Raw genomic sequence first — 14,321 nt, forward strand, 5'->3', positions numbered from 1 at the left:
AAATAAATGCAATGTGCCAGGAGAAGTGATTTGCATGCCTCTAACCAGGGCTCAGAATAAATCAAGACTCTTCATGTGCATGTTTAAACAGGTAACAGACCTCTGCTCTCTCACTGATAACTGGAACAGATTTTCTTTGTCCTCTTTACTGGTATATTTTTGGGAGGGGAAAGATGCAAGTAAGGAAAACATGGATGCAAATGTTGAGACTTTTGAAGTTCCCTACACAGCCAGGAGGCTTTGCTCTTAAAGAAGCTGCTCCCTCACTCCTCTGCAACTTTTAAAAAAAAAAAACATCCTCTGTAAGGCTTTTTCAGGCAGAATCTGCTCACGTTGAACAGCCATTTAAACAGAATAGGTCAAGTGTCCCTCGTTCATTTATAGTAAGGTAAGTGATTATTATACACAAAGGGATCAGTCATAACAGAAGCTCATCAAGCGAAGGGAGAAGCACCTTGAAAACCTTCAAAGCAGCGACAACAATGAGGCTACTCGACACGTGAATGAACACGCTCTCTCTCTTTTTATGAATGAGTACCTTCTTTGGCCAGGTCGTCCAGCTCTTCTGCGTGATCCACAGTTCCTTCCACCTTCTCCTGAGCATCTATGGTGTCCTCCTCGTCCTCAGCTGAAAAGTGGAAGAGGTAAAAACAAAAACGTAAGACACTTTTTTCACAACCTACCCAAGATTTATTTTTTTAATTTAATTTCATTGCACAGATTTGAGGTGTGTACAAACTTTACAGAAAGTTGGCTGCTCCTTTTGTATTTTAAATATAACACATACATTAATGATTATGTATCTTTATTAAATTTGTATGCGTGGCAGCTTGTTGCTCGGGGCGGCAGCAGCTCAGTCTGTAGGGACTTGTGTGTTGGGAACTAGTGAGCTGCCGGTTCAAGCCGAATCTGGAAATTGGTCTGGAAGCTGGAGAGGTGCCAATTCACTTCCTGAACACTGCTGAGGCGCCATTGAGCAAAACACCGAACCCCACTCCACCAGCTCAGGATCGCTCACTGTGTGCAGCCCCCCCTCACTCTGACATCTCTCCATTAGTGCATGTTCACATGATCCTGTTTGTGCATGTGTGTGTGTTTCAGCCTTTGTGTGTGAAGCATGTCTCAACAACAGAGTGTAAAATTTAATTCCTCCTCGAGGGGTTAATAAAGTATATCTTCTTCTTCTTGTATCTGAAACTCTTTATTGTGCTGCTGCCTGTCTTGGCCAGGACGCTCATGAAAAACACTCCACATACACTTTCCTGCTAAGTCAAGTTTCAATAAATAAATAAATAAAAGATACAAAGCACTCTCTCACCATCCTCTTCATTGGCGTTGAACTCGCCGTCTTCCTCTTCCTCCTCCACCGATGACGATGTTTCATCGGAGCATTCCTCGTCTGAGACCGACTCCTATGAAGCACAATGATGCAGTGATTTAACGAAAGCATCTGAGGCTCAGGTAAAAACCATTTCACTGATCTGTAGTATCAATTATGCATTGAATTATTATTCTCTTATGTGGAAGTCTTGGTTCATATAACAGGGGAGTTTGAACATCTTTGAAATGCAAGAAGTATTATTTATCATTTGAGAGAGGCTCATCTGGAAGGTTTTAGCAGTTTTAGCACGTGCTAACTTTTTAAGAAATGGACAGGAAGATGGAACCAGGACAAGATGTGAAAGTTTGAAAACGAGTGTGCACCTAAAAAGTAATTTAAAACTAGACTCAGCAGTCCTCAACTTTTTAGAAATCAATCCCAGTCCCATCAGGTTTTGGAGAGGTACCTGTGGCATTTTAAGGGTGTTGAGTAATTGGTCCAGGGGCAGCAGGCCCTCCTCCTTTAACAGTTCAATCTCCCTCCGCTGGCTCTCAGCGTCGTTTCCCTCCTGCTGCTCCTCCACCTCTATGGTCTCCTCATCATCCTCCTCCTCACAGGGAGGCTCAAAGTCTCGGTCTGCAGAAAGAAAACAGAACAGCACAAGGGGACATATTATGAAGAATCCACTTCTACAGTGTTTTTGAACATTTATTTTGGTAACCTGAGTGTCTACAAAATGTGAAATAACCCATCCAGGTCTTTGTTTGTGGTCTGCATAAGTCTTACAACACAGAGAAAAATGCTCTGTTTCAAATGTGCTCTCCTTGTGATGTCACAGTGGGATTCTGGTAAAACGAAATCCCCTCCCCTCCCCTGGTATCTCCACCCATAGACTCCACCCCCAGCCTAGAGCAAAACTTTTGCGCAGATCCGCCATTTTTATTCTCACTACAGAGGAGTGATGTCTACGGGGAAAACTCAGGGGGCGGGGCTCATTGCATTTAAAGAGACACACACACCAAAACGGAGCGTTCTGAGAGAGCTGGTTTATACAGGGTCACAAACCTCCTCTGATGCTTGATTCATGTTATATTCTGACCAAAGCACAGCACAGATGTTTCATTTAGACCACAGGGGGACTGTTTGAAAAGGTGGAGGAGGAGGATAATATGTCCTCTTTAACTTGATCCGGTTCTTAAGGTGAAACACAAAGGCTCTGTTCCAGCTCTGTACTTTAAGAATCACCTGCCATTGAGAAAACCGGCAGCAGACGAGTCTAACAGGTTCGACGTGTCTCACACCTGACCGCTTCAGAGCAGCGCTGGGAAGGTACAGCAGCGTGTGAATGTTCAGTGCGGTGTTTTAATGCACCGACTAAAAGTGGAATAGACTTCTGTGAGCTCGGGTAAACCGGTTTGACTCGCACAAAACTGCGAGAACATGCTTGAATCTCTTATACACTGAATAACCTTGAGATAACAACCAGCTTTTTGTTTCCTTGGAACATTTTCTCCCCGTCGACGCTTAAGAGGAGTCAGACATCGGTGTGTAGCTATGACAACGTTCCTCTCTGAACCAATGAATCAGTTTTCTGATGTCAGAAACATCACATGGGGGACAAGTGAGCCTGTAAGACAGTCTGTCAATGCAGCATTGATTTAAAGAGAAAATCTCACCGTCCTCATCAGCCGGAGGCGCGACTGATTTCGGGGGAGTCGTCGGGACCGTTTCAGCGGGTCTGGTGGGTGCGAGCGACTTGCTGAGAAGGTCAGAGTACTTCTCTGTCTGGCCGACGATGAAGTCCAGCTGCAGATCCAGAGCTTTCTTCCTCTTTTCCTCCAGGCGCGACTGCTGCTTGTACTGCACCACCTTCACGGACAGAACAAAAACAGGCGCAATTTTCCATTTAGAAGTGTTAACAGGAACTAAAATGAAGCCTTTAGAGACAAATTCTGGGCATCTCGAGGCGCCTTTGGCAAGTAAATATTCTCCGTCAGTGTGCAAGTTTCTATCCTAAAAAGTCAAGTGAATTTTATTTCCGTCACAAGAGCAATCAAACGCAGATCCGTTCAAACTGCACAGAATGTTTTGTTTGCTTGGTTTTTGGGAGTCGTCTGTACCTTCTCAACGCTGCTCCAGAAAGCCCGGACTTCCTTTGCAATGGAGGAGGCGACTCTTCTTATTTTGGAGTGTTCGTCCCGTTTGGCCTTTTCTTCTTTTTGCCTCAGCTCCTCGTGATGTCGCATCACCATTCGCACCACCTGGATACAAACACACAGAAACACATCCAGATCTTATAGGATACACCGCGTCAGACATTAAGTAGGAAAAACGAGTCGGCCTGATCAGGCAGCAGCAGGCTTATAAAAAACATTTCTTCTCATAGTATGAAACCACTCTTTCATGAGTCGCTTACCTTTCTGGCCACCCCTCTTTTCCACCGCCGCTCCTGAGCAAAGTCAGCCGAGAGCCACTGCATCTCCTCACACAAGTACTCCCAGTGAACTTTGGGTCGCGGCGGCTCGGTCAGGCGAGTGAGACGCTTCATTGACCAGAAGCCCTCTCGCTTCAGTGACTGGGTTCGATGCTCTATATCAGCTTCCTGAAGGACGCAGAAAGGCCAGACCGGTTAGAGTTTCATTGATGCAGGACATTAATGTGCTCACAGGATTTACTGAGTCAGGCCGAGCTCTGACTGGAAGACTTTTTTAAAATCCTAGCCAAGTTTAAAGCACAACACGATTAGAAGAATAACCTGAACAGAGAATATAAATGATCAAACAAAGTAGGATCTTTAGATTATTATGTGTGCCAGAGGGAGCAATGCACCTCCTCTCATGGTCTCATGTGGTGTCAGGTGATTTCACAACAAAGCAGATGTAAAGATTACAGCGATTAATGCAGTGCAAATAGAAGTCACACCGTTGTCGGTTTTTGGGGGGGTTACACTAAGAGAAAAAAAAGGTTTAAACTGTCGTCCTGAGTGATGATTTCTATTGTGTTCAGCTGTGCAGTTTCTGTGCAGCTCTCTTATTTCCATCTTTGTGGATTTAGCTTCTACCAGCTACAGCACGGTAGTTGAGCTCTCAGCAGAAGGTGAAAGTTGTAAAGTACGGTCCCACAGTCCACGAGTCACGCTACCCGCCTCCGCAGGTCACTTTGTTGACTTTAATTTAAGGAGTCTTTCAATCAAAGCAGCTCTCCACAAGCTCTGTTTACTGAATGGTATACCACCGTTTTCTTTTAATGCACCATCATGACCTCAGATGTTTGGATGTCAGACTCCCACAATGCAACATTTTCTCTCGTGTTTGAGAATGAAAACAAAGTCAGAGTAATTTGTCCAACAGGCGACTTCATCTACCGTTTAAAAAAACTCTCCTCTGAATCAGCAGTTAGGTGAAGTAGACACCAGCATCAAAGTGATTTGGTACAACAAATGAACATCGGCTACTGACATTATTTATAATTTTTATATTGAACCGATGCATCCCTAGTTTTGATTTGGTCAAAATCTGGACTTTAGTGTTTTCTGTTTTCAGTGCACACGGTCTGTAATTTGCAATAAACATCATCCTGCAGCTTCCTACACAACTGTTCATTCCATCCATTACTCCCACTGCACATACAGTATCTCGCATTATAATGCACCAAAAATAACCAGAGCTAATTCCTTGAAGTGTAAAACCTACTTGGCAATAAACCGGATTCCAGTGTATCTAAAAGGCTCACTCACATGTTTCGCCTGCTCGGCCATGTCTGCGTGTCCACGGGATCGCTGAGGCGTGGTCTGATCGGGAGGGGAAGAGGAGGAGCTGTAGCCCCCGGCACAAGGTGAAACAAACTTCCCGCTAGGGCCTCGCAGAGGTGAGGACTTCTCCCGTCGGGGCGTGGACCAATCGCTGCTGGGCGAAGGTCCGGGGTAAGGAGAGGAGGTGGATGGTGAGGCGGGAGATGAATTCACGGTGACTCTGTCTGCTATCCACTGGCGTACCTGAAGGCCGAGGGAGAAGAGGAGTTTATTATAAAAAAGTGAATCTAACTGAGGTGAAAGCAGATAGATTCAAAAAGGTAAAAGCAACATGCAAAAGAAGGTTAAAGTAAGCATTTATAAAGAAGTATATCAAGCCATGCTTTAGACGTAAAAAAACTGCCTGTGAGCGGGTTTCTGTCAGTTTTCACCTCATGCAGAACTAAGCAAAAGAGAGCAAAGTAATGCCGATCTTAAGTCTAAGTGCTCCTCACTAGAAAGTGTTTGTGAACATCCTGCTGGAAGTGAACCTGGCCGAGTGTCTGACAACCACCACTTACCTTGAGGAACAGTGCCTTTCTCTCTGTCCTGCTCTGTCCATGCTGGAAAACACACATGGCTTAGCATGCGGCCAACTTAAAGGAAAGACTAAATGATGGTGATAAAAACACTGTTCACACCAGCGACATAAATAATCAACCACATGCAGGAGGACGGATGCGTAGCTATTTTTAATAATAAATATTTCCGTTGTGTTTTTTAGACGTGCCTTCTCAACAACTTGTCTTTCAGGTGAAGAGCTCATTTACAGCTCACACAGTTACGCCATGCACTCAGAATATGGGTGTAACAATCCGTCAAAGCAGTTAAATGTTTTGATTCAGAATCAACGATTCAAGATGAAAAACATCGATGATCATATCCTCATCTTTAAGATAAGCGGACGAGTGTGACAGCAAAAGTAAACACCAGGGTCGTCATGATACCAGAACTTTACATTTAGATTTGATACTAGGAAAAATCAAACAATTTGGAGATCTGTTTTGAAAACACAGCATCAGAAAAAGAAGTCCTAGGAAACTGATATTAGGCGATTTTTTGTTTTTAATTACCAGAAATGGTTGGGAGACTCCTGCACACAGAGAGTGCTGTGTCTGGACCAAACCCTCATCTATAACTTTCTTATTGGTTTAAATGAAACTGATATTCTGCAACGTTTAGGTGCTGAAACATTTCTAGCGTTAGTGTGAAAGCAGCAGCTTTTGGTTGAACTTATGGCTGAAGATTGTCATTTTTCTTTTAAAGCACTGTTACGGTTCAATACTATCAATTATTTAAATCACAGAAATTGTATTGTTTTAAAACATGTGGTATCAAAAAATAGCAAAGTATTGAATGTTTTGTCAACCTGACTGGAGACACGTTCATATTTTTTGTGTAGAAAGAAACGATTGTTTATCATCCGTATGTCTGGAGATAAGTGATGAAAAATGAAGGTGTTTTTGTGAAATTAAATGGATCAAGTCGCTGAGTTTAACCTACAGAAAAGCATATCCTTGCAGACTTCGTGACATCAGCAAACACATCTTTGACCAAAAGGTTGATATGACACAGCACGATGAAGAAATGTGGGATTCAAACCCCTTCACTAAGTTTAACTACTGAGCAACGCACATCACATACACCTAAAAATGTTTGTTCAGATCGTACATTTCTTTGTCAGGATGCAGATTCTGACCTGACCAACATTTGATGCTTTTTTTGTTGCATTCATTACCACACTAAATTGTAGGAACAAAAAGTCTTGAACCATAAGCTCCAACAAAAGCCGCTAAAATCACGTTTCATTATCATCTTATCGAAAAGATTTAACGGCACAGAATGAACATTTTCTAACATTGTTCTTACTTGAGCTTTTGCTTTCTTTCTGTCTGCGGCTGACACAACTTCTTTATCTCGGCAGTCAAGGACAAACTCTTTTTGTGTAAAGAGGCACAAAGCGTCAATGTGTCCTTTTTGTTTGGTCTTAACTTCTGATGACGCAACTTTCTAAATTAATTTTCTTCTTTTTCTGTGGAAAAAAACACTCATCTGTAACATTATTAAACTGATATTCTGAATTAAAAAAATACCTTGTTTGGCGAGCCGGGGGTCGTCATCTCACTTTCTGTTTTGTCTTCATCGGCTTCTTCTTCTTCTTCTTCTTCTTCCTCTTCTTCGTCGTCGTCGTCGCTGCCTTCCTCTGGACTGCTAACTTGTTCTGAAGCGGCCTCCTGCGCCTCCATGTGTTCCTCCTGCTCCATGTCTTCGCTCTCCTCCTCCATGTAGAGGGAGTCGGGGCGGCTGACGGGGTCATCCCGGCTCGTTGACGCCACGACGTCCCCTTCCCTTTCCGCCGATGCTGTCAGCGTGTAAAGGGCGTTAGGCGTAGCAGGTGAGGACGCAGGATCGCCCGCTCCACACGTGGAAGTTTCAGAAACAGTTAAGGCCTCTTTGTCAGGTTTGCTCGTTGAAGGTGTGGTTTTGACCGACGTCGTCTGCTGAAGGTGAACGCCGTTGTTGCCGCTCGTTGCGGGCTGCTGCACCTTCGCAGGCAGTGCCGTCGCTGCCGCCGGAGTATTATTGACGGAGCACTGCGTCTGATTTTTGTCACTGCCAGGAGCCACAGACGCACATAAAAAGTCTGCTGCTGCTGCTGCTGCTGCTGGGACAGTTCGAGGAAGGCACTCCTCAGACGCTGTGCCAGAGCAGGAGCTGTGGGCATTGGCCAGCTTGCCGGCGGCGCTCTGTTGCTTGGACACATGTGCCAAAAGGGTGGGTGGGTGCTTCAGGAGAGGACTTGCTCCCGGCTTAAGAATGAGCAGCTTTGGATTAACAACACCAGAGAGGTGAGGGGTGCGGGAGACCTCCGGTTTGGTTTCTGTGGGCACATTTTGCGATGGAGCCTCCGTCGTGTTCACAACAGCTTCTCCCGGGGTCGGACTTTCCACAAGAGAAACGTGCTCCGAGATGTCCTCGCTAGTAACCACGGGGGATACGAGAGATAATCCACCAGCTGTTGCTTCCGCTTCCTGTTTTTTGGAGGAGACAGGAGAGACACTCACCTGCGTTCGCTCCGCTGCGTCGACCTGTTCAGGTGCGACAGTAGCTACTTCAATGAAACAAACCTGACTCGAGTTATCCTCTTCACCAGCCGGGTTAGCTTCTAATACCAAGTGCTGCACTGTCGTGTTCACTACGGACAAATTATGAGAACTGCTGGTGCTAGAGCAAGCCTGTGTTAAATTGACTTCTAGTGATAAAGGCAAGGGCTGCTGGGAAATCACGATAGTGTCACTTGCGTTAATTGTTTGAACGGACGACTCGATGTTCTCGTCGGAGTGCTCTAATAACGCGTTGAATAAGTTCACCTCGTATCCTGGAGAGTGAGGTATCTGTACGCTGCTACTCACACAGATGGTCTCCTCGGCGACCTCCTCGACCAGGCTGCAGAATTCATACACCTCCACGGGTTGCGAGTGTAGCTCCATGTCCGCCTGAACGCTCTCCTCGTACAGCTTTGGTTCCCCGGTGGAGCTCAGCTCGTTAACGATAGCAGCTTCGGAGATGCTGCCGTCTTCATGCTGTACGAGGTAACTCTGGTTCAGGTGCACGTTCGACCAGTCCCCGCTGATGTGAGCCTCCTCTCTGACCACCACTATTTCTCGAGCGGTCAGCTGCGTCTCTGTCGCGGGGACGTCGTCGTCGGAGGGATGTTGTGTTGTTTCCGCTTCCTGCTCCTCCTGCAGCGAGACGACTACGCCCGTGTCATACAGAGCGGTCGCAGCAGGGGGTTCTGGCGAACTCTCCTGTGTGGAAGAGCACTCGGGCAGCGTTGTGACGTCAGACGAGGAGGAGGCGTCAGTTTGTCGTTCTCCTTCGCCGCTGCTCGACAAGGAGTCGTCTTTTCCAGAAGAAACGAGTGACGCGGAAATTGATTCACTCGCCTTTGGGTTCTCGAGTGTTTCAGCTGCTGGAGGCTGTGTTTCTCTGTAGGAAGTGTCAACAAGCATCTCAACTGATTCCAAAGAGTTAGCATTCTGTATTTCTCTGGTATCATTTGAGAGTTCTTTGAAGGTTTGAGGTTGTGTTTTTGACATGTCAGTTTGTTTAATCTCACTGTTGTTGTCAGTCGACGACGGCAAAGGGAGCGGCGGTGATTTTGAGTCCTGCTCCGCAACACCCGACGGAGGTAACCGCTCCACAGCCGCGTGCTCTTCTGTGTCTTGGACTTTAAAACTGACACCTGACTGGGGGACAGATGGAGATGAGGCTCTGAAGTAGATTTGAGATTGGGGTTGAAAGAGAATATTTCCGCCTGTGTGCTCTTTTCCACCGAGCTCCACGTTCGTTCCAGTCTCTGGTTTATATTCCAACGTGACCGACTTTGTCCCTGTAATGACCACAAGTCCAGCGGCTTCTCTGGGTGGCTGAGTCTGGTTTGTTTGACTATTTGAGAGGATTTTCTCTTTATCAGTTTGTGACCCGTATTGCACTGTGCTGTCAATCTGTGTATCCGGGGTGAGAGGTGGACAAAGGGGAGCTTGAAGCCTTTGCATCTCGGCAGAGGAGCTACAGTCCTCATCGAGGGATGTCGGCAAAGGTCTGGAAACTGCAACACCTGCAGCGGGGGCTTCTTTCGAGACGCTGATGATTGGGAGAGTCTCAGGCAAGGTGGTTGGAGGCGGTGTGCTCTCCATGCCGAGGAGTGCCGAGTCGTTGCTCTCCGGCAGTGGCACAATGGACGGGTTGGTGAACGGAGGGACTGGGCGGGGGGCAGCTGCGGCCGGCTGCGGGGCATGCTGAGGTGACTCCCCTGCCACATTCTGTGCAGCCTGGGGGTTGCCACCCAGCACATCCACAGCCGGAGGGGCAGGCTGCCGCGCCGCCTCCTCCCCAGAGCTTCCTTCCTCTGTGCTGCCCCGGCTACACACAGCAGCTATAGGGGGGATACAGATTTTTAACAATGAGTCAGGACCATGAGGGGCTTAAAAAGTAAAGTAGAAAATAACTCGGCTCAAATAAAAACAATCAGTTGGTGATTAAGTAGACAGTCACTGTGCTGTATCTGTGTTATTTTTTATTCAAATAAAGTACATTGTATTCTCCTCACCTCCTACTAGTCGTCCAACTCACTATCCTAAAATAGACAAAAAGGCATAGCACATATCTACTTCAACGTCAGACTAAACTTACTTACTGCCTCAGCCTTAAAAGTCTGTAACTAAGCTATAAACAAAGGTTGGACATGATGTAACATTCACAGTTACAATGTGTTGTATGCACAAAACTTCTCACCTGTCTGTGGTGTGAGACACAGATCTTCTGTGCTTTCTACTTCCAGGATGCTGAAATTAGGCTCCCCTCCACATATTCTGAGGAAGCAACAAATACAAACTGATTGGCAACTTTATCATTTAAACTTGAGGAGCAACAACATACCGCCCCCCCCCCCCCCCCCCTTCTTTTTTGGAAACTTATTTGTAGGAAGCTTTTTGTCTTTGATCCAGTGTGAGGATTATAGTAAGTTTTTTTTTAAAAAGACAGGAGCTAAAGCTAGCATGAATTTCCATGGATGTGTTATTATTAGTAAACACTTAAAAAAAAATATATATAAATATTTTAAAATTGTATTTTATTTAAATTTTCTCATTTTAATTTTATTATTTAAAAAAAAAATATATATATATATATATTTTTTTTTTTTTAATGTGTCTTTATTGGCAAATTTTAAACATACAAAAGAAATGTATACAAACTCTTATAGAGGATGAACATACAACAGCAAAATACACAGGAACAAGTTAATTCAAACATAAATCAAGACTAGGGGGGATTATATATAAAAAATAAATAAATAAAAATCAAACTTTTCCAAAAGTATACATCAGGCAAATGTAAGCAGACAACAATCTGGAGCAAGGACAAAAAAAAATTCAACAAGGGCCAGAAATCAAAACAACAAGAATTTTCGACAAGTCAGCACTCAATCTTTCGAGCAATCCTGCTAGATTTCAGTTTTTTTTAAGAATGCAAGGAAGGGATTCCAGATCTGATTTCTTTTTCATTGTGTAAGTTAACATTCTTAAGGGACTTTGAAGTTTAAGAAACTCTGGCAACTTAAAGGTGATATGTCCCTAACTGTCGATACCATGTGATGCTAAGCTGTGTATGATTACATAATGTCGTTTGTAATGATGACTCTATGACACTTTATATTTTATTTTATTTATATTTAGGTTAAAATGTTTCGTACTTGCACTGTTGTTAATTTACTGCTCTGTGTGCCTTTGAATTTCCCCCGGGGACAAATAACGTTTTTTGAATTTGTTACCCAGTTTTGCGTTTTGTTTTGTCTTTTCTTTAACTATTTATTTTCCCGTTGGGGTGGTTGGGGGGAGTGGATTTTTTTCCCTATATAGTTTGACTGTTATATGCTTTGTTAAATGTATTAAAATGTATTTTTTGTAAAATGTAAAAACATTTTTTTTTTTAAATAAATCATAATCAGATATAAGAAAAAATATTTGAAATAATTTATAATAATAAACAAAAATATGTAGGACGATGAGCAACATGTCAAGTCACCAAGAGAGAACATTAGGATATCCAGCCAAACCGATAACTGCTCCATTATTTTTATATATGTTTATTTTATTTTGGGGGGGAAATATATCTGCAGCGGTAATAAAACAGTCCGTGAAGCAGCACTACCTCCGTTAGCTCCAAGTTGCGTTTGCTGCAGTCGCCCACCGGAAGGGCCTCCAGTCATTCATTTAACGTAAATCTGTACTAACTGCTGCTAAATGTCAACCGTTGTGTGTGGACTAGCATCTTTATTTAGCTGTGTGTGGGTCTTGGCTGCGTGTGGAAGATGAACACATCGACTTTTCATTCCTATCCTAATGATTTCACAACCTCATGATCGGCTTCTTCCCCCAAAAATCCCCAAAATTTAACGGTTAACGCCTTTTAAGACTGCCGGTGTTATGTCGAGAAATGCGTCCCTTCCAAAAAAAAATTGCATGCACCCCGCGGAAGTGTTACAAAACGATGTAAATCTCATCTCTACGGGCAAGCTCTTTGATAACAAAGTGTGTGAAGTTTATACTTAATAAAGTTGAGTGTCCTTATTGTTCTGTGGACTCGGTAGAATTAGCCTGCGTGAATATGATCTGCAAACAGTGTTACACTCTAAAGTGTCTGTGGAGTGATTTTTTTTAAGGGTGGATGCGAAATACGGCAGGATAGTATTTTACAGAGTGGATGTAGTGTAGAAACTGTGTCTGCCATATTTTTGTATTGTCCTGGCGAGGTGTGTGCAATTCTCGACAGGCGTGCATTTCTCGGCATAACACCGGTTTGTGCTAGTGTGGCTAGCAGGCTAACGCTAGCTTTTACAAAAACACACTGCTTGGGTGGCACTTAAAGGAAAGCCTGCTAACTAGCAAAGGTACAAGAGTTGGTCGGGTGCGTTCATTCGATGCGCAGGCGCCCCATCCCACCCGCGGTTATGTAATGCTGCTCCCTGCTTCAGGAATAAAAGCCCGTTTTGTGCCGACAAATTCGATAAGTTGCTTCGCATATGAGACAAAACATGTGAAAAGTCGCATTAAACCCGCTTCTGCATGCACTACAGAGGGGGACAATCACTCGTGACGTCATTGCGTGGGGTCAAATCTGTTTCTCGGAAGATGTATTTTTTTAAATAATTAATTTTCAACAACAAATACACATTACTTTCCGCGTAGATATGCAAAAATACAAAAAAACACTGTTTTAAAGTTCCATATAAATTTTGCAATGATTAGACGGGGGAATTAAGGGGGACCCCACTGCCCAACGGCTGGAACTTTGGAAGCGACAGTAAGGAAATTATATATGTAAGATAATCTATTTTTTATTTTAATCTTTTACGGTGTTGTCGCTTTTCTTGCAGTCATTCCGACATAGTTCGCGGCAGTGTCAACCAATTTTATCGCAGTATGCCCCGTAACAGACGACCGAGCAAAATGCAGTTTGATTGTGTCCTTTCGTTAGTCTGAGACCCCCCCTCAATTCCCCCATTACTTCCTCCTTGCCCCCCCTCCCTCCCAAGGCCGCCATCTTAAGTTCCCACCTACCTGAAATTTCCGACCAATTTTCTTTTACTAAATTCTCGTTGAAGAAGTCGTCATCCGCGTAAAATCGCACTCAATCCGTATTGCCAGTAATCCAAACTGTCTCCCGGTACCCAACGAGGTACCACTAGGTCCGTGGGAAGAAGTTAATATACGGACCGGGAGAGACTGGGTTTCGGCGCAGAATGTAGCGGTCGCGGGGAGGAGACTTTACGCAGCGAAATGGTGGAGGACCGCTGCTGCTGACAAAGTACAGACCAGAATGAAATCTCGCGAGATCTCGTTGAGCGCGCCACTTAAAATGTTGATACTCCGGATTGTAGTTATTTCTTTAGAGCCCCGTCTGATTAAATAGTAAATATAACCGGTTAATTAAAACATGTTTAGATCATCGCTTTAATAATTATATTGCGGCTGTATTGTACATCTTTCCACACAGCTCAGAAGAAATATATAACCCGTAAAACCCCGCTAAAATATATTTACAATAAAAGAGAACAGGATGTTTCATAAATGGAGATGTGCAAAACTTACCATTTAAGCCTATGACGTACCTGGAAACCCTGCTTTTATTATTCTAACATAAGATTATTTATATGCAAGATGATTAAAATGTCCTTATAGTATTTTTGTGAATATAAAATATACTTTTTTAATCTTAAGGGTAATTGAAATTTGCCAGAATGTGTCTTAAAGTCTAGCGGGGATATTAATTTATTCATAAAAACGTTTATCGAAATTTTTCATTGAAAAAAACCCAAAAGAAATTCACTGCTTGGTCAGAATATTTTTTTCTTAGTTTTCTGAGATAAAATCAGAGTATACGATCATTGGACAGTAGGTCCAACAAATAAATCATTTAGAAGATATAATTTTAGGCTTTTTTATGCCTTTATTGTAGAGAAAGGACAGAGTGTAAATCAAAGAGAGAGAGTGGGGAATAACATACGGTAAAGGAGCCACAGGTCTTATTTGAACTCAGGCTGCTTGTCTGCAGGACTCTAACCTCCTTGCACCAACCACTAGGCCACCAGCACCCCCCCCCCCAAAATAAACGATTTAATGTGTCAGTATATTCCCAATGTTTCTT

General features: G+C 43.8%; 1 protein-coding gene across 3 annotated transcripts in view; it reads right to left on the minus strand.

Moving 5' to 3' along the window:
- srcap (Snf2-related CREBBP activator protein) overlaps window positions 1-13,453 on the minus strand; it is a 36,103-nt gene extending 22,650 nt beyond the window's left edge. For 2 of the 3 annotated variants that reach the window (XM_061028921.1, XM_061028919.1), the window contains exons 1-11: window positions 13,235-13,453; window positions 10,410-10,486; window positions 7,205-10,050; window positions 5,633-5,674; window positions 5,058-5,315; window positions 3,738-3,923; window positions 3,442-3,582; window positions 2,998-3,190; window positions 1,788-1,957; window positions 1,319-1,412; window positions 539-628 (exon numbers count right to left, since the gene is read on the minus strand). In XM_061028921.1, coding sequence (XP_060884904.1) covers window positions 539-628; window positions 1,319-1,412; window positions 1,788-1,957; window positions 2,998-3,190; window positions 3,442-3,582; window positions 3,738-3,923; window positions 5,058-5,315; window positions 5,633-5,674; window positions 7,205-9,811 — 3,781 coding nt within the window. In that variant the 5' untranslated portion in view covers window positions 9,812-10,050; window positions 10,410-10,486; window positions 13,235-13,453. The remainder of the gene's footprint in view (window positions 1-538; window positions 629-1,318; window positions 1,413-1,787; window positions 1,958-2,997; window positions 3,191-3,441; window positions 3,583-3,737; window positions 3,924-5,057; window positions 5,316-5,632; window positions 5,675-7,204; window positions 10,051-10,409; window positions 10,487-13,234) is intronic. The other variant, XM_061028920.1, reaches the window with a different exon arrangement.
- Between the last annotated feature and the right edge of the window lie 868 nt (window positions 13,454-14,321).

Source organism: Labrus mixtus, chromosome 21 (genome assembly GCF_963584025.1).
Source record: "Labrus mixtus chromosome 21, fLabMix1.1, whole genome shotgun sequence".
Classification (NCBI taxonomy): Eukaryota; Metazoa; Chordata; class Actinopteri; order Labriformes; family Labridae; genus Labrus; species Labrus mixtus.